This window comes from Ictidomys tridecemlineatus, chromosome 12, assembly GCF_052094955.1.
Source record: "Ictidomys tridecemlineatus isolate mIctTri1 chromosome 12, mIctTri1.hap1, whole genome shotgun sequence".
In the NCBI taxonomy this organism is placed as follows: domain Eukaryota; kingdom Metazoa; phylum Chordata; class Mammalia; order Rodentia; family Sciuridae; genus Ictidomys; species Ictidomys tridecemlineatus.
In genome coordinates this window covers 45,130,671-45,151,647 of record NC_135488.1, presented here as the reverse complement: position 1 = coordinate 45,151,647, position 20,977 = coordinate 45,130,671, and the positions used below count along the sequence as shown (strand labels likewise).

Here is a 20,977-nt window from a genome sequence, read left to right as displayed (position 1 = left end):
CTCTACATCTGGTACCTTTGTGCCATTGCTCTCTGTCTGGAAAAGGACAGATGATATGTGCAGGAACTGAATGTGCAAAAAGTGTCCTAAACTTAAAAAATAGTTTTTAATCTTCCACAAGATAGAAAATTTAATGCATTCTAATTAGATAGTTAGTTTCAACTTATATGAGTGAGAAGGAAATAAAGAATATGGTCAAATATAACTTAAAGCAATATATATCTTTTCAAAAGTAAAAATAAAATTATCCATAATTACCTGACTTCCAAACTGCGAGCCAGTATACAGGAAACGTTGTATATAGTAAAATATTAGCCAGGCTAAGGAGATAATCATCATAGTGATGAAGGCAATGGCCACAAACACCACAGACTGACCGCTGATGAACTCCTGCATATGACGGGTGCCAATCCCTATGGTCACTTTTACTGGAATTCCTTTTTGTACCACATCTAAAATTTCTCTTCCTTTTAGATAGCTAACCATAATGACCACTATACTTCCTGTTCCTGTAGGAAGGATCAAAGAAATCAATGTAAGACAAAAGAAAGCTATGTTCATCAACACACATTTGAAAACTTCAAAAAAAAATCGAAAACTTTTCAAGGAAAACATCAGTTATCAAAATTGATTCTAAAAGAGAAAATAGACTGATCTCATGAGGAAAAGTAGAATCAATCACCAAGAAGTACCTTCCCAAAAGCCAGGATACCCTTCATTTTCTTGGGTGACATCTATACCACCAAACCTTTAAGGTTAAGTACTGCTGATGATATTTAAATTGTCCCACAGCTGACTGTAAGGGGACAAAGGAAGTTTTAAAATTATTTCTAAGATTATAAACTCAAACATAGAATAAAAGGCAAAAGAACCAGCCTGACTAATTTTACTTGCATATAATAATATATAATACCTGAAACATACCAATTAAAATCAGGGAGGCAATATGAGAATTTCACTATGATCACTATTATTTAACATTGCTCTGAAGGCACAAGCAACCATGAGATTTAAAAAAATAAAGAGAAAAGGGGCAAAATAATCAACATAAACCTAGCTATAAATGAATATAACAATGATTAAATATAAATAGGATTAAAGAAAAACATTAATATTCTACTTCTAAAGTCATTTAGGGAAAAAAATAATCAGGAATGGATCAGGCAAACTTTTATATACATATATATATATATATATATATATATATTTTTTTTTTTTGTTATAGTTGGACACAATACCTTTATTTTATGTATTTATTTATTTATTTTTATGTCGTGTTGAGGATCTAACCCAGGGCTTTGCCCGTGCTAGGTGAGTGGTTTACCACTGAGCCACAACCCCAGCCCCCAGGAAAACTTTTTAAATTAACTAAAACAGAATGGTAGTAGCATATGAAGACACTCAAAGAATAGCACAGAATAAAAACACCAGAAATAAACATACAAAACTATATGTGTGTGTGTGTGTGTGTGTGTGTGTGTGTGTGTGTGAGAGAGAGAGAGAGAGAGAGACTAGAAGAAACGGGGGAATTAAAAAACTAATTTCCCAGCCAAGTGTGGTGGTACAGTTCTGTAATCCCAGCTACTCAGGAGGCTGAGGCAGGAGGATCACAAGTTCAAAGAGATCCTGTCTCATAATTTTAAAAAAATTGTTAAAAATGGGCTAGGGCTATAGCTCAGTGGCAAAGCACTTGCCTACCATGCTTAGGACCCTGGGTTCCATCCCCAGTACTGTAAAACAAACAAATTTCCTATAAGAAAGAGGACGACTGAAAAACAAAGAAAGTCAGTTTTCAGGATGGAAAATACAGATGGTTTTTAAAAATAGCAGCTTAGGGCTGGGGATGTGGCTCCAGCAGTAGTGCGTTCCTCTGGCTTGCATGGGGCGCTGGATTCGATCCTCAGCACCACATAAAAATAAAGATGTTGTGTCCACTGAAAACTAAAATAATAATAATAATAATATTTTAAAAATTCTTTCTCTCTCTCTCAAAAAAAGCAGTTTAATTGATATATAATTCATACCTAAAAATCATCCTTTTAATGTATACAATTCAGTGGTTTCAAGCAGACTGATTAGTTGCAGAAGCATTACCATCATTTAATTCTATAACATTCCCATCATACCATAAAGAAACCCCTGTGTCCATCAGTATCCATTCCCAACAAGTAGATTTTAAACATGAAAACTCATGGAACAAATGAAAAGATGTTATATGTAAGATTGTCAGAGACACTCTCTTGTACAATGCTGAGGGAGTGAATTATAACATTCTTGTATGGGGGTGGGGAGAATGGTTACCAAAAAATTTAAATGCACCTTTCTCTGACCCAGCAATTCTGTGTCTAAGAATGTAATTAACTGATGTACTTATACATAAATATGGTGGAATATCTGTAAAGATACTTTATTGCTAAAGCTTTTTCTTTCTTCCTTCTTTTTTTAAAAGTAATAAAAATTCTTGCTGTCAAAACAAGACATAACAGAAGACAATAAATTGTCCTGATAATTTTAGACTCTAGGCTTCTCAATGAGGTCAGCTCCTTATATAAGATAGTATCCAAAACAAATAACAAAAGGTATCTGAGATAGTGTTCAAGACAGGGACTATACATGTACACATGAGGAGAATACAAAGGCAGTTTCTTGATTCCCTTTCCTTTGTAAGATATGTGCTGCTTGTACCTTTTGGTGAAAAATGCTTTCATGAAAAATTGTGAATGTTTTCATTTCTCCCTGCGCAAAAACAAAAACAAGTTTTAGGCCCTGACCTGAAAAAGGAAATCAAACTACTATGAAACTAATTTCACATAAATATCAAATCAAGACTACAACTGTACATATCATCTTCTTCAAATGAGTAGAATCAATTTCCTCCCTTAGGGAGTTTTCAAACTGGCATTAAATTAGTCTTACTTTAAGGTACAAGAAAGAAGAGGCAAAACTAGTGTCTGAGAGGCAGGAGTGTAGCTCAATTAGGACAAGCTTTGTACTAACATTTCCAAAAATGAAAAATTAAAAAAAAATTATTTCTTTAGCCGGGGCCTCAGTTTAAGAGGTTCTTAAAAATATACCTTTCCTATATCACAGCCAAGATAAGGTTAAGAAATCCCCATCCAGCGTCCCTGGAATTGAGAGAGCTCTAGATGCCAAGTGAACTTACAAAGCACACCCAAAACAGGATTTGAGATTATAGGCCTGTAGGGGCTGTTTCTTCCTTTCTATCACCAGTTATGTCCATCTTGGGTAGTTAGAAAATTGCTGGATCTTCGGTCATTTCAGTGACCCAGACACAGATCAGCTCCACTGGAGGGTTTCCGGGCTTCCTGGTAGGCCTACATGGCAAAACCTCCAGAACCAGACTTGAGAGAGGATACTAATCGATAGTGCCTCCATTGATCTGACAAGTTTCTGTCCTTAACCCACTTCCAGGACCCATAATGCTAGAATATGGGCCAGGTAAGGCATTAGAGGAACCAGAAGTAAATCAGCCTCTGGGCCCCTGTGCAGAGAAAGAATGGAATACTGATGATGGTGAACTGGGTAGATATAGGCTGCTTCTCTTCTTTTGATCTCTCTCTGCCCTGCAACTTCAGTTTACAGAGTACTTCTGCCATTTGAAAGCCCTTGGGTCTTCTGGGTGATAAGGCCCTGGTGGAAAGTGCAGCCACTACCTCTCAGTGATGCCTATTGTTGATAATGCTGAGAGCTTTCCTGATTTGCTTCATGATTGCAGAATTCATGATGATATGGGTAGTTCTAGCCTTCACTACCTGGACATTGTCCACACTGTCAATGGTCATGGCAGGGGACAATTCATAGGCCTCTCCTTCTTATACCCTGGTAAGGTGATCACACTTGCACTCTAGAATTGCTGCATATGTTAGATGCAGAAATCCTGAGCCTAGGATTCTCAATGACATCACTGTAGCTGAGTGGCTGGTGGTACATCCTCATGGGCAGGCACATCTTGCCTACAGGCCCACTAGACACAAGAAGCACTTCTGGATGTTTTGAAGCCATTTGAAGACTGGGCTTTGGGTGCTTTTTCTATATAGATTGCAGAGCTGAATTCCTATTACAGTTTAAATGTGAGGTGTCCTCAGAAAGTTCATGTGTGAGATAATGCAAGATGGTTTAGAGATGAAATGTCGGGGTTAGGAATTAACTGAGTGGTAACTGTAGACAGGTAGGGTGGAGGATTGCCTTTAGGGTATATATTTTGTCCTTGTTGAGCAAAACTACCGGGTCTCTCCCTCTCTCTCTCTACCTCCTGATGCCATGCTCCCAAATGCCTTCCTCCACCACACACTTCCTTTTTTTTTTAACACTATTTTTTAATTTGTTTTAATTAGTTACACATGACAGTACAATGATCTCAACATATCATACATTTGAATCAGATGGGATATAATTTCTAATTTTTCTGAGTGTACAGGTTGCAGAATTACATTGGTCATGCAGTCACGTATATACCCACAGCAATAATAATGTCTATTTTATTCTGCTGTCCTTCCATTCCCCCCTTCCCCCCCCCACCCCTCCCCTCAATTCTCTCTACCCAATCTAATGTGACCCACTTCTTTTTTTTTTTTTCCCTCACATCGTCATACCTGAATTCTGTATAACGAAGGGGGTCTCCTTCCCTCTTCCATGCAATTCCCATACTCCCTCCCACCTCTCTTCCCTATCTAGAGGTAATTTTCTCCTCATGTTCTTCCTCCCTACCCCATTTTGAGTCACCTCCCTTATATCAGAGAAGATATTAAGCAGTTGTTTTTTAGAGATTGGCTAACTTCACTTAGCATAATCTGCTCTAATGCCATCCATTTCCTTGCAAATGCCATGATCTTGTAATTTTTTAGTGCTGAGTAATACTCCATTGTGTATAAATGCCACATTTTTTAATCCATTCATCCATTGAAGGGCATCTAGGTTGGCTCCACAGTCTAGCTATTGTGAATTGTGCTGCTATAAACATTGATGTGGCTGTGTCTCTGTAGTATGCCATTTTTAGGTCTTTTGAGTATAGTCCAAGAAGAGGAATAGCTGGTCAAATGGTGGTTCCATTCCCAGTCTTCCAAGGAATCTCCATACTGCTTTCCAAATTGGCTGCACCAATTTGCAGTCCCACTATCAATATATGAGTGTACCCTTTTCCCCCGCATCCTCGCCAGCACTTGTTGTTTTGACTTCATAATGGCTGCCATTCTTACTGAAGTGAGATAGTATCTTAGAGTAGTTTTAATTTGCATTTCTCTGCTAGAGATGGTGAGCATTTTTTCATGTATTTGTTGATTGATTGTATATCGCTGTCCAGGAGGAGTCTGTCCAGCAGGTCATCCCTTATGCCTCTCCTTTACTTGCTAGTGTTTTTTCTAAAGTTTTTGTTATCATAATTTAAATGTCCATCAAAAAAAAACAGCTTTATAAATTACAATACATGTACAGGTTAAAACAGCAGCTCTGTTAGTATTAACAATACTCAAGGTATTCAGAAGAAAAAAAAAAAACAAGTAAAACCACATGAACGGCATGCTGCCCTTAGAAATCTCCCAAGAAGTTAAATGCTTATATCAACATAGACCACTTCTAGAAGGCTACTCAAGAGACTGGGACAAAGAATGCCTCTCGGGAGATAACCTGGTGGCTACTGGACAGGGTGGGAGTTTTACTTTGCACAGTAGAAATTCTGTATCATGTTTACATACTACCTATTCAAGCAATAACTTCAAAATGCACATAATGTTCCCTGACATTACACTGAAACCACATTATAATGCTATTTCACTGCACAGGGAAATTTAATCTGTAGCACATCAAATGTGGATCTCAGCCATTGGGATCTGGTTACTGAAATGCCAGAAGGGCACCCTTCTAAAGTGGCTCCTTACAGGTTCCTGTCTGGAAGGTATCGTGTGACCTGCCCAGGGGGATAAAAGTATCCCTCAGCAAGAACTGTGGTTTCCAAAGCACTTCTACCATATAATCACTGGGTAGACACAATAAGGAGGTAGGCATTTCCGGCCTTGAGAAAAATAAACATTTAGTAAAAGAAAGATATGTATAGGAATAATTACAGGGCTAGGCTGGCACAAGCCTGTAATCCCACCTACTCAGGAGGCTGAAGCAGGAAGATTCAAGTTCAAGGACAGCCTAAACAACTTAGCAAGACCATGTCTCAAAATAAAAAAGGCAGGCAGTGTAGTTCAGTGGTAAAGTGCTCCTAGGTTCTCTCCCAAGCGCTGCAAAACTAGCTAAAAGCATTTTTTTTTTTTTGAGAGACAGAGAGAGATTGATTTATTTTTTAGTTTTCGGCGGACACAACATCTTTGTTTGTATGTGATGCTGAGGATTAAACCCGGGCCGCATGCATGCCAGGCAAGCACACTACTGCTTGAGCCACATCCCCAGCCCAGCTAAAAGCATTTTTAATTATTAAAAAAAAAAAAAAGAGAGAGAGATGCTATGAAAAATTTCAAGCACAAACTAAAACAGAAAAAACATTATCATGAACCTGCATGTTCCCATCTCAGCTAAAAGCTTCATTAGATACAGAAAGCAAAACTCTTTTTATGCTATGATTGATTATAGCTGATAACAACTGCTGGAACTGGCAGCATTTTCTTTGTGTGAAATGGAGACAAAAAAAAAACTTTGAAGCACTTTCACATTTTCTAATTATTTCACTTGAAGCAGAGAACAATGATATTATCATTTCTATAGCTGAGGGCTCACAAAATTTGAGTTCTTCAATGTCATATGCCTGGAAAAGCTAGTTCCAAGGCAGTATGCATTCCTTGTACCCTCTTTCATAGAACACGGCTTCAGAGCCAGACAGGCCTAGGTTCAAATCTCACTGTTTTCTACACCTGGGGACCCAGACAAATTGATCTTCTCTGTGAATGCTTACTCAGCTATGAAATGAGGATAAGAGTGAGTCTACTCTGGGCTGATGCTTAGTAATGAGCAAGTGGAATAACAAAGAGCTACAGAATTGAGGGGATAATTTTGTCAGGGGTGGAAGAAAATCTTTCCCCAGAGGCACATTTGAGTTACATCTTCAAGGACAGATAAGTTTATTAAGCAAAAAAAAAAAAAAAAAAAAAAAAAAGAGCTTCTCTAGATTGTGAAACCATCATTTAAAAAAAAAATACACACACACACTATACATATATATACACATACAGACATATACATAATATACATAGATGGTGACTGGTTCAGTAAGGCCAGTAATTAAAATATATGTAAAAGCATTTTGTTGAATAGATGAATGGGATGTGGGATTAATCTATATTAGAGAGATAACTGAACACCTAAAATAACAAGACTGAAAAGTGAGGAAATGGATCTTGACACAATGAATACAAGAAGGACACCTTGAACTGAGAACACTTGTACATTAATCTGAAACTTATCTAGGAAGTTAACTTTAGCTAAGTTAACTTACAATATTAAGAAAACAACAACAACAAAAAAAGGGCCTAGGATGAGAGCTAAGTAGTTTGTTACACTGTAATCAGATCAGCAAGATTGCTGCCAGGATTTTTTTTTCCCCCTGTACCGAGACCTGAAGCCAGGCTTCACATGCGCTTGTCAAGCACTCTACCACTACATTACACCCCCAACCCTTTTTTTGAAATTTTATTTTGAGACAGCTTCACTAAGTTTTAGCCCAGGTTGGTTCCAAGGCAGTATGCCTTGTGATTCTCCTGCCTTTGACTATCAAATAGCTAAGATTATAGGCGTGCACCACTACACCTGGCCCAGGAACTATTTTAAATTTGATGAAACTTAAGAATGATGACTCTTCGAACTCTGTGATTGATTTGTTTTTTCAAAACTACTTTTGGGGATAAACTGGGGTAAGTAGGGTATCTGGGTATAAACATACCAGCTCTGGCTGGGCTTAGTGGTACACACCTGTAATCCTAATGGCTTGGGAGGATGAGGTAGGAGGATAATGAGTGGAGTTCAAAGCCAGCCTTAGCAACTTAGTGAGTACCTAAGCAAATGGGCGAGACCCTACCTCTAAATAAATAATATATTAAAAGGACTGGGGTTGGGGTTCAATCCCTGGTATCAGGAAAAAAACAAAAACAAACAAACAAAAAAAACAACATACTAGCTCTGGAGCTGGTTCATGCACGAATCTAAGGGGCCCCAGACCTACCCTCACCTCCTGGTGGCATCATTACCTCTTTGGACAACCCTAGGGAGCTAACCCTGCTCAAGTTATTTTGTATAACTACCTTAACAGGCACATGAAAGCATATCTCAGTTATTTCCAAATGAAACAGGTGAACTTCATAGAAGTTATAGAAAGTCAAAGATTTGGAACAGAATTGATGGAAGCCCTTACAATTTTTTTTCTTTCTTTCCTAGGCCTTAACATCATTAAACATCTTATTAAACTAAAAAAAAAAAAAGTGGTCACAATAAAATTGTAAAAAAAAAAAAAAAAAAAAAAAAAAGCAGGGAGGAGGCTGAGGGCCTAGCTCAGTGGTAGATTGCTTGCCTAGTATGTGTAAAGGCCTAGGTTTGATCCCTGATACTGGGGATAAAAACAAAAGGCATACTGCACAATCCCTCCCCAACAAAGTCTACTCACCTCACCATCAGGAAGGACAACTCCTTGATGTCTTTTTTTTTTTTTAAATACATAGTACACATAGTACATGATCATAAACCTACTTGTTGAATAATAGATTAAAAAAGATAATAATTTTTAGCAAGCCAAATTACTATAATTTAAAATTCTTCTGTGCAAAAATAAAATTGTGTTCATTTATTTCATTTTCAAAATGTTTGTATTCTACTTATTCCCTCATCAAAAACTAAACAAATTTTAAAAAATCCCAACTTTGCCAACAACCTCAAAAATTCAGCAGTGACATTTGAGTCTAGTATAGTACTTCTCCTCCCAAAGAAGCTATTTAAAGTAGATTTCAACATTCTCTTGAAGGAGATGAGAGCTACTGAAATATTTAAAGTAGTAGATTCAATCTCTGGTCTAGAAAACTAACTCAGGCAACAAGAAATTACATTTTAAGTTTCAAGAACAGAATCCTGCAGACCTTCAGGTTTCTTTTTTCTAATAACTTAACTGGCACACATTCTCCATTTCTTTTACCATTCCTGGAGAATTTCCTGGCAAATCATTAAGATTCAGCAAAAGTTCAACTTGAGGCTGTTCGGCAACAGCCACCCACCTCTTCAGGTAACCAATGTTATCAGCATCCCTTAAGTACTCCTCTTTTTACACACCTACTATAATCCTTTTTTTTTAAGAGAGAGAATTTTAATATTTATTTTTTAGTTTTCGGCGGACACATCTTTGTTTGTATGTGGTGCTAAGGATGGAACCCAGGCCACACACATGCCAGGCGAGCGCGCTACCACTTGAGCCACATCCCCAGCCCCACCTACTATAATTCTTTATAGGTTCCTCTCCTCACTAGATGAGTACTACCTGTTCTTTTTTATTAGTTTTTGTAGCCCCTGCTTCAAGCAGAGACAGCCCATTGAAAGGTTTAAATGAATCAATCCTCCATAACTATAGTTGTGACAACTTAATAAGGAGAATTATAGACTCCGAAGTAGGGAAAATAGTACACCAAGTAAAAACATAAACGTCATTTCACAGGACAAATGTTTCCATAATTGGCTAAGGGGTGACTTAGGACTTCAAAATACATGCAATTCATTTTTGGGTGCTTTAGAATTTTAAGTGTTTTAGACAATTTGGCTTTCCCAAAAATATTTTGGATTTCTTAAACATACTACTGTCATTGAGAACTCTTTTGCAGCTTTCCCAAATGCATTACTTCACCTCAGACCTTTAGACTTTGGCAGTGCTATTCCTGCCACCCACAAGTCCTATAGCTCACTTACCCCTACCACACACTATACACACCTTCCCTATCAGCTTTAACTTTCCCTTCAAAATACATTCTAAATTCAAATCTACATATTAAGATAACTTGTGAGTGTAGTATTATAATTAAGAATTTATTATTCACTCATGAAAGACCATACTCTGCCAATACAAAAATCACATCTCTCAATGAGTGATCTCTCTCTAAAATAAGAGATTTCTTACATGTCTTTGAAACCTTCCTTGCCCTTACCAACTCTCTTTCCCCAAACATAGCTTTAATCCTTGCCAGTATTTTGTACTCAGTAAATAATTGTTCAAAGAATCAAAGTGCCTTTTTGTAAAATCATACCAAGATTTCAGCTAAAATAGCTCTTTCTTTGTCTTTCCTTCTCTCCCTCCCGCCCCATCTCCCCTCCTACTGAGGACTGAACCAGGGGCACTTAACCTCCTTTTTTGTATTTTATTCAGAGACAGGGTCTCACGGAGTTGCTTAGGGCCTTGCTAAGTTGCTAAGGCTGGCTTTGAACTTGTGATCCTCCTGCCTCAGCCTCCTTGAACTGCTGGGATTACAGGCATGTGCCACTGCACAGGCCTAGGACCCTGTTTTTTAACCCACAATATCTACAGTAAAGTTGATATTTTGTGTTAACAATGTGACTTTTACAGTTTCTACCTATCTCAGTCAGGCTAACTTCTACACCTTTGTAACATTGTTGCCCTTCCTTTATGCTTCCTAAGCCCCTGTGCTTATATTTCAAGTAAGCATGTCTCCTACACATTGCTGCCTGAGCAGGTACAATACTTTACACAAAATGGCTGCTCAATATAATTCTGCTAATGAACTATGGACATTTTTAACAGTCCTTACTGTTGTTCTAATAGAATGTTATCTTAAAAGTCATGATTTTTAGAAACCACAAAATTGATTTAAATCTAAAAAATATCTATTATTGTATTTCAGTTAGACAAGCAAGGGGTTTCAGAACAACTACTGAAATTTTCCCTGACTTGGGAAGACTATCAGTATTCAATTTTACGAGCAACCCACCTCTAAGCCTTTCATCCACTCACAAAGTCACATACCCAAGTGGGTCAAGTTCTGTGAAGGTCTGTCCTTTCCATTTCTGCAATCACCACTGAAGTACTGGCCCTTATAGATCACATGGTAGCCCAACAGTCTGACTAAACTTTTCTTCTTTTCCTCTCTTTATTCCACCAATCACACTGTTACCAATGTAATCTCCACTTAAAGTCAGTGGTTCAAAATGTTGGATAATTTTGTCACTCCCTTCTCTCCTTGAACACCTGACAGCTTCTAGAGACATTTTCAGTTATTAAAACTATAGGAGTGCTACTGGAATCCAATGGGGGTGGGTGATTGTCATGCAATCAAGCATCCTACAAAGCAGGATAGCACAGCACTTACCACAAGAATTATCCGGCCATAGATCACCAAGTTTTTAAAATTCTTCGAGTATCAGTTTCCTTATCTGTACAAGAGGGTTAAGAAATTACCTTAAAGGGCTGTCAGAAAGACTGTGTCACTGTATACAGAATGCTGAGCACATCTACACAATGGATGTTTTCACACTTAAAACAAGGTACAATTCTTGTGTATCTTGTCTTACATAAGAAGGGTAGAATGAAGGCCGATGGTAGGAACAGAAAGTCCTAAAAAGAGAACTTCAAATGAACAATAAAGAGGTATTTTTCTGGACCTGAATACATTATATGCTGATAATATTAACAAATAGGGTGCTGAACCATGGTTAGACCAAGTGTTATTCACTGGGAAGAATATCAATGTCATCATCAAAAATTAGAGGAGATTTAGAATGATGAGCATCCCATTTAAAATAAGTCTTCATTAATATGTGATTACATTCAAAAGTGTGTACACCAGCATTGGGGAATCATGGCACACTAACCTCTTTTCATTGACACAACTACTAAACTTGGGTCCACTATGGATAGTATGTATCTGCAATGTTATGTCAAATCTGGCAGGACCAGATTTCATAAGTCTAAGAAACACAGTTTGGGCACAATGACAAACAGGTAGAAATGTAATCACTAGAGTAACAGCACCAAAGGTGGTGTCTAACCTCATGTCACCACATAGACATCTGTGCTCTTTCCCCTCTCTTTCTGTGGATAACCCTTCCATAAGTGTTCAGGACAAAGCCTTCTTGCCTTATCACAGACCCAACATCTTCAGTCACTTCTCCGTTCTGGGGTCCTAGAGAATCACTACCATCCGACTTCAAATACCCCTTACCATCTCCTATACCACAGTACCTTGCTCCTACAGTTTCTGCGAATTTCTCTGCCTCCCCCCAGTCTGTAGCCAAGCTTCTTGAAAGTCTCCACTTCCTCACCTCTCAACTACTATTCCCAACATTCCACCAAATAGGCCAGACTCACTTTTCTGCCCTCATTTTAGGGTTCAGTTTTGCATTGTATGCAAGAAACCAAAAAGGAAGGAAAGGAGGAAGGAAGGGAGGGAGGGAGGGAGGAAGACAGTAGTAGAGGAAAAAGAATGTCTGAAACTTGGTAGTCACAGAAACATTAAAAAAAAAAAAAAGGAAGTTCAGAATTAGTTAATCTTGTGATGCCTAAAGCTAATGGGATCTCAGCACAACAGAAATAGGTTTACTCTCTGGGTTCTGGCTGTCTCTCACCCAGAAAGAACTCAGTTCCAAGGACAGTATTTTAGAAAGTAAGATTCAAACTACCATCACTGCCTGAAGATGCAACCTGTTGCCCTGGGGAAGTGTAAGACAAGCACCCTAGCGAAGAGCAAGGTCTTTTCCCCAGTTGAGTAACTTCTAAAATTTCTTCCAAACAAGACTGAACAAATGATTGCTAAATCATATATTTAGCAAATGAGAAAACATACAGAACTTAAAGCCCAGGTTCTCTGACTCGAGTCCAAAATTTTCGGACAAAGTTTAGAATACTGACGTGTTTCATGAAAGCGAACATACCAGAGTGAAAAGATACCAGAGTGAACCGACAGCACGACCCTGGATTGCACTGGTTAGAGCTTCTTCAACTCCTTCTTACCCGCCCGATTTGGGGGAACAGCGAACGGAAATGGGACCTCCCACTTGGTAGAACCACAACCTTCCTCCAGTAGATTCTCATTCCTTTACTGCTCCCCCTTCTGAGGGCACCTCCCTGCACATCAACCACCAAATGAAAAGATCTGATCTTACGTGTCGACTTGCCTCCTTCTCAGCAGCACCCGGAGAACCAGAGGGGGCAAATTCAGGGCTCCCCTAAGACCTCCCAAAACCCAGAGACGATCGGAGTCGCGCCCAGGGCCCCTTCTTGGCCCGAGAGAAAGGATCCGGCGCAGGAAGGCGCACAGCCGCCGACCCCGACTCCCGCACGAGACCTCCTCCGCCTCTCACGCCCACTCGGCTCACCAGCGTGGGACATGGCCGCCGTGAGGTTCCCGTAGCGCTCCTCGTTGTACACCACCACCGCCGAGGCGTTCCTCCGCGCCGCCGCCAGCACCTTCTCCTTGAAGGTGCAGCCCCCCCGCGCCACCAGGGCGACCCACGGCGCCGGGCCCTGGCCGCGAGGCGTGGGCACCAAGAAGCGCGTGCCTGGCGCGCAGCCCTCGGGGTCTCCTCCCGGCGCCAGCGGGACGCCCACCAGGCCCTGCGCGTCCTCCTGGGGCGAGCTGTCGCCGAAGCGGCCGCTCTCCGAGACGCTGCGCACCGTCAGGTTCGTCTGCGGGTCCACGTACTCGAGGCCCACCACCGCCGAGTACCACTCGAGCGCTCGGCTCTGGGCCCCCGGCGCGCACCAGGCCAAGGCCAGCAGCGCCAGCGCGCCGCGGGCTCGGATCCCGGCCGTAGCCCGCCGCGGCCACGCCATGGCCTGACTGCCGGGCTGCGGAGGAGCCAGCGGGCGCCGAGCTTGAGGGCTCGCGCGAAGCCGCCGAGGAGCCAAGACGAACTGCCGCCCGCCGCCGATCCGCAGGGGAGTGAAGCCCGGGAGGAGGAGTCGCGGCGCACGCGCACCTGGAGGGGCGTGGCAGCGCGGGGGCGGGGCCACGTTGTCCCGCCTCCTCGCTCTCGGATGGAGTGCGCAGGCGCGACACGCTCTCCGAGACTGGGTTGAGGTGAGCGGCTGAGTTACATCCGGGGGCCAGCAGAAGCTAGTGAGGGCGTGGCCACTCACGCCTCTGCCGGAGCCACGCCTGAGCCTCTGGGGCGGAAGCGGAACTGGTGCCACCGGACGCCGAGCGACCCCGAGTCTGCGAACCGTCCGGGTAACGGGGTGCAGAACGGCCGGCGGAGGACCGCGGTGGTGTGAGAGCTCGGCGAATGTCTGAGTCGACCGCGCAAGGCGTAGGGCCAAGACTTGCCTTGTCTAAGCCACTCAAAAATGCCCTTTTGAGCAGAACCCCAGTCGTGCGTGTGTGACGCGCGTGTCAGCTGAGCCCTTCGGTGGTGATTCGGTAGTGAGTTTTAATCCTCTCAAGGCTCGTCCCCAACAACCCTTTGTGTCTGGTGCTGGCGTCACCAGGACCGAGGGTCCCCAGGAGGTCCCGAAGGAGAGGGAAGCGGTCAGCAACTCGAGCTGTGAGGATTCCTGACCCTCGGAAGGATGCTCAGGACGCACGGTGCAGGGAGGAAGTGGGCCAGGCCGGCCTCACCCTAAGGTGGGGTGGAAACACAGACATGATGTGCCCACAATACCTGTAGTACACAGCTTACGTGTAGGATACACATGTGTGCAAATAACCTAGTTTACAGGCACGGTGCAAGAAGGTATTTTTAGTTCTTTGTTTTTTGTGTTCATCACTTGAGGTGTTCAGCATTACCTATTAGGGGTTTGTTGGGGGGGGTTATTTGGGGTTTTTTTTATTGTTGTTTGTTTTTTGATTTTGTGTGAGTGTGAGAAAAATCTCACTTTGGCTCTGTGGTGTTTCATGGTTTTGCTTTGTAAGTTTAAACAGTACTATACTATATTTATGTATAATTGAGGGTTACTGTGCATTTTATCAGGAGTATGGTACATGGGTGGAGTAATCAGATCCTAAAAATATAAATTAGAGAAAAAAAATCTTTCCTTGAGCTACGAATTTGGGGTCTACTTTTGTTTATGCAAAAGTCAGAGCGAGGTTACTTAGGAACCTGTGGATAAGTTCTGATGATTGACTTAATAGTGTTGTATGTGAACAGAGTTATGTAGAAGTGGAATTTAAAACAGGAATTTAAATATGGCCACTCTTATTTTATCCCATGTCTTTTTTCTGTCTAATATTATGTCTTCTATCCTATCTCAGTATTTTATGTATAATGTGTAAACTGCCATTTAAATGAGCACCTAGGTTATATTTAATCAATTCATAGAAAAATGGGTAAAGAATTTGTTTGGAAATGAATACAGGTGATTCAGTGTCCATATAAAACTGCAATAGATACAAAGTCTACTTGCTATGTAGCATTGAATGATTCCAAACACAATTTCCTCCATGAGCAAAACAGGTTTTGGTATAATAAGAAATTGTAGTGTGGGGCTGGGGGTGTAGTTCAGTTGTAGAGTACTTGAGGTCATAGGTTTGATCCCCAGAATCACCAAAAAAAAAAAAAAAAAAGAGTATATGTCTGTTTCCTCCTCTCTTGGAGAATATGAAGACTCTCCATATGTGAGAACTTGGGAGTAAATTCCCCTTCACCTTGAGAATGTATCATCATACCTAATCAGGCCCCATATATGAACTACTAGACATCAAAACACCTATAAGCCTAAAACTTTGACAGAGATACTTTGAGAGTCATGGCAGGTCACACTGTTAGCTGCTTCTCTGAATACCCACAATCATAGGCTATGCAGACCTTTAACTAAACTCCCAAGCCAGACCTGCCCATATTGGCATTACCTTCTAGCTTGGAGTGTTGTCACAGATCTGTGCTGTAATGGTCAAACCAGTTTCTCCTGAGAACCACTTGTATAAAGGTACACTTCAACCTTTAATTAGATTTACTTTCCTCAGAGGCCTGTTTTCATCCTAATTGAGCAACTAGACTAATAATTATGGAACTCACCCACTATGTGGTTAATATACCCGGCACTATCAAATATCTTCCCTGGGAGATTTCTTCACATTATTCTCCTTCTCTTTCAGCATTGTGAACCTAAGGAAGAAATTCTCTTTGTAAGGCAATAAACTATGTGATTTGTGAATTCACACTTGGCTTAGCTTCTTATTTTCACCATACAAAACACTACTGTTGTAAGAACTTCTGACTGACTCATCTTCCTTCTTTGTACAAAGATCTGTAATTACAGGAACTAGGTTGTTGGTACCCACACCACATTGTTAAACCCCCTCGTCTTTCCTCTTTGTCTTTCTACATGTGCTCTGAGATGCAGCCTGGCCCACAATCCGTGAGTTATTCTTGAAATTGGATCACCTCTCTGATCAGGAAACTAATTGTGGAAGATTGATAGAATCCCAGGCTTAAGGCCTTACCTTTGTCCAGACCTAGAGTAAGAAGGGAAAATATGGTGATCTATGCAGGCTGGGAACTAGTCTCAGAACCTGCCCCCCAACTTTATGCTCCTGCAAAACAAAAAATACTTGTAGTTCCCAGAACACATTATTGTGGTTTCATGTTATGTCTTGCAAATTCATTTCTTTCTTCCTGAAATAGTCTGCTCCTGACCCTTTTCCTGGCAAATACCAACTTGGTCTTCAAGTTTAAAACTCCAAAGTTGTTTCTTCTGTGAAATCTACATTAGTTAACTATAGGCAAATTTAGATGTTCCTCCTGTTTTCCACATTGCTTGTGTATAATTGCTTATACATAAATGTTGTACCAGCAATACTGTTTCCCAAGCCTGTTTTTTTTTTTTCTTAGAGTACTGTCAATGTATTTTTATTGGTGCATTATAACTACCAAGTTAGGTTTTTTATTTCTTATAATACTATGCATGTGTTTTGTGTGTAATCAATGTTTGTTAAATGAGAAAAATGACTCTTTTGTACAATTCCAGGTTTATAGACTCAACAGGCTAAGAGAAACAGGCTTTGGAGCTATTGAACCCTTGGGCCCAGCCCAGCCTCTTGGTTTTTATTCTTTCATTACCAGCTGTAAGCCTCAACTGATTTTCCCTGATCCAAAACTGCTACTACTATCTCAAACCTTCATGACCCTCTTTTTGTGCACTGGCTGCCAAGTGTCACTCAGACTCTTCAATTCCCTTTGTGTAGTGCCCCAGAAGAACTCACAGGCCTTACCCCCAAGTCTTTTTGTTTGTTTATTTATTTCTTTGTTTTAGGGACTCAATCATGAGACCATAATCCTGGAATAGTACAAAAGAGTCATTTTTCTCATTTAACAAACACTGATTATACATACAACAGGAGAGATGTGTCTTTACCCTTTAATCATTTTATTAAGAAACATTTCACACATTTCCCAAAGCAGAGAGACTCCCAAAACTGCATGCACTCATAACAGATTCAGTAACGATCAAGTCATAGCTAATCTGAGTTTAAATTTATCAACAGTTACTTCCTCTCTTCCCTGTTGGATTACTTAGAAGCAAATTCCACAAGTTGAACCAGGCTCGGTGGTACACTCGTGAATCCTAGCTATTTGAGAGACTCAGGCAGGTGGACTGCTTGAGCCCAGGAGTTTGAAGCTGGCTTGGGTAACAGGATACCCATCTCAAAAATAAATAAGTAAAGCAGTATGGAGATTTTTTGGAAAATTGGGAATGGAACCACCATTTAACCCAGCTGTCCCTCTCCTGGGTCTATACCCAAAGGACTTAAAAACAGCATACTACAGGGACACAGCCACATCAATGTTTATAGCAGCACAATTCACAATAGCTAAACTGTGTAACCAACCTGGATACCCTTCAATAGATGAAGGGATAAAAAAAAAATGTGGTATATATACACAATGGAATATTACTCAGTAATAAAAGACAATAAAATGACATTTGGAGGTAAATGGATAGAGTAAGAGAAGATAATGCTAAGTGAAGTTAGCCAATCCCCCAAAAACAAATGCTGAATGTTTCTTTGATATAAGGAGGCTGATTCATAGTGGGATAGGGAGCAGGAGCATGGGAGAAATAGATAAACTCTAGATAGGGCACAGGGGTTGGTGGGGAAGGGAGGGGGCATGGGGTAATTTATGACGGTAGAATGGGATGATCTTTATTATCCAAAGTACAAGTATAAAGATGAGTTGGTGTGTATATACTACATCTACAACCAGAGATATGAAAATTGTGCTCTACATGTGTAATAAGAATTATAATGCATTCTGCTGTCATATATAAGTAAAAAATACATAAAAATAAATAAGTAAATAAATAAAAATTAGCTCAGTTTTTAAATATACTTAAATATCCAGTCAGTGCCTAAATAGCCCTGATTTTTTTCCCAAATGTTATTTTACATTTGTTTGGATTAAGATTCACACATTACATTTGGTTGAAATGATTCTCAAATTCTCCCCGCCCCCCCAGTCTTTGGAGTACTAGGGATTGAACCCAGGAGACTTAACCACTGAATCCACAACCCCAGCCCTTTGATTGATTGATTGATTGATTGATTGATTTTGAGACAAGTTCTCACTAAGTTGCTTAGGACCTCATTAAGTTGCTGAGGTTGGTTTCAAATTTACAGTCTTCCTGCATCATCCTTCCGAGTCTCTGGGATTATAAGCATGATCAACCTTTTCTATTCCCTTTGGAAGAAATTTGATGATTTGTCTTCTACAATTTCCACATTCTGTATTTAGCTGATTAAAACCTCATAGTATCATTTGGTATTTTCTATTCCCCATATTTCCTGTGAATTGGTAGTTAGATCAAGAGATCTGATTTGATCTGGGTCTGATTTAGGAATAAGGATATATTTCATAGGTTGTGCTGTGTACTTCTATCTGGAAGCATATCATATTGTGGTGCTTTTCTTCTTTGAAAAGTTTGTGGCCATTAATAGTTTTTAACTAAATCTATTATTTTATTAAAGGTTTGCAAAAAAAAAAAACTTCCTTAAAGGCTTGCAAAATGATATTCTATCATTCCTTCTTCGTTTATTAGTTGGAATACTTGTATAAAGAAAAACCACCCCTCAGTTTCACTGAAGCACAGTTTGTACAGAATAAATGCTTGATTCTTTTATTTATCAGTTTTCAGAATAATAAATCCCTAACTAACTCCCCTCTGAGAGAATTCTTTAAAATTACCACTAACAACATAATAATTTAGCATCCTTGATGTGTTTCAGTACTTTGCTATTATTGTTCTCATTGAACGATAATAAAATTTCCCATTATAATAACGTAAATTTTCCACTGGCCAGTGGGAGCCTTTCCAGGGTAGCTCCTGAGTCCACTGGACAAACCCTTGGAAATCTTCCTTGCTTTCCGAAGTCAGCAGAGACCCAGCCATTTTTTCAGGAGTCCTTATAGGACACAATCTGTCTCCTGCATTTTTTTTCTTTCATTCATTATAGAAATAATATGTGCTCGTTATTAAAAAAAAATTTTCAGGCCCAGCATAGTGGTGCATGCTACTAGTCCCAGTTACCCAGTAGGCCAAGGCAGGGCGATTGCTTGAGACCAGGAATTTGAGGCTAATCTGTGCAACATAATGAGATTCTGTCTCCCTCCTCCCAATACACACAACCAAAAAATATTTTTAAATAAATAAAAAAAGCAGAAGACATAGGTCAATTGAAAGAAGGTTTAGAATACTATAGTTATTCCAGAAAAATACTGTTAGATTTTAGTAAACTACATTCTTCCCTTTTTTCTGTGTCCACATATTATACCTTTTAAAATGACAAAGCACAATGCATATTGTTTGCTCAGTTGCCTTTTGAAAACTCAGCAAATCTTCATAAACATTTTTCTCTACCATGAATCCATTTCTCCAAGATATTTTATAAGACTACATGGCACTTCATCATTTGAAATCAACAGTTCAATACCTGTTCTTGGACATAATTTTTCCTATTATAAAAGAATTTTTAATTTATGCTTTAATTATAAATGATAATAGTTAAATAATAATAAAATTTGATCTATAATTTATATATAATATTTATAATATTCATCAATGAAAATTTGTACAATTATTTAGTTTTCTCTGGAGGAAGGACTTGAGCTCCAGCAATTTACATACGATCCTCCTGATGATTCCAATGTGCCATCTGCAGCACAATGAAAACTGATGGGTAATAATGACTTATTGTTCCAGTTCAATGCTGTCCTGGACACAGAACACCTTTGAAGGGGCAAACAGAAATCTTCTTCCCTGCAAGCACATCTGGTCATGACAAGCAACTGGAATAGCTACATAGTATAACTGGGATAGCCACATAGTCAGTACTAGTGGCTCTCAAAGGGTGGTCCTTGGGCCAGCATTATTGACATTACATTACCTATAAATTTGTCAGAAATGAAATTCTTGGGTCCTACCACAAACTTACCTAATCAGAAACTGGTAGGTGAATAAGCCAGTAGTTTGGGTTTTAATAGGCTCTTCAGGTGATTCTGATGCATATCTACCTTTGAGAAGCAAAGGTCTCATACAATAATTTCTCTTGGCACCTAGATTTTGACATTGCTGTTTGAGAAAATCATAAACCATAGCATCTTGCTTTGAAAGATCTCTGTGCTAGCTACAATTTATTATTACTCTTAATGGGGCTCCAACCTTCAAAGTTGTAATTGGAAACACACCTTTTAAAAAAAAAAAAAAGTTCCTTTCAATGCTGGAGATCTGAACCGAAGGCCTCACACATGCTGGATAAGCATTATACCTCTGAGCTACATCCCCAGCCAGAAAAACTTTCTCAAATGTGTATTATACCAAGTTTTATTTGATCCACACCAGAGATTTTAATTATGTTACCAAGTTAGCTTTTTGTTTTTCATTTTTCAGAATCAAAATGTGGTCACTTGTGTCAAACTCTACTAAAAATATAAATAAATAAAGCAGGGAGTTATGAAGGTGGGGATCCCTTGCACCTATGTATAGTACAAGAACTAACACAAAAGACTGCTAGAACTGGAACTTGGCCCAAAGGCCACCGCAACC

The 20,977-nt window shown here is 39.8% G+C and overlaps 1 protein-coding gene across 3 annotated transcripts in view; it reads right to left on the bottom strand.

The window, feature by feature from the left end:
- Rnf149 (ring finger protein 149) overlaps positions 1-13,900 on the bottom strand; it is a 29,481-nt gene extending 15,581 nt beyond the window's left edge. For 2 of the 3 annotated variants that reach the window (XR_013428814.1, XM_078028816.1), the window contains exons 1-2: positions 13,315-13,898; positions 259-509 (exon numbers count right to left, since the gene is read on the bottom strand). Coding sequence is in view for 1 of the 3 variants with exons in the window: in XM_078028816.1 (XP_077884942.1) it covers positions 259-509; positions 13,315-13,771 (708 nt within the window). In the remaining 2 variants the exon portion in view is untranslated. Of the gene's footprint in view, positions 1-258; positions 510-13,314 lie in introns of all 3 variants that reach the window. The other variant, XR_013428815.1, reaches the window with a different exon arrangement.
- Between the last annotated feature and the right edge of the window lie 7,077 nt (positions 13,901-20,977).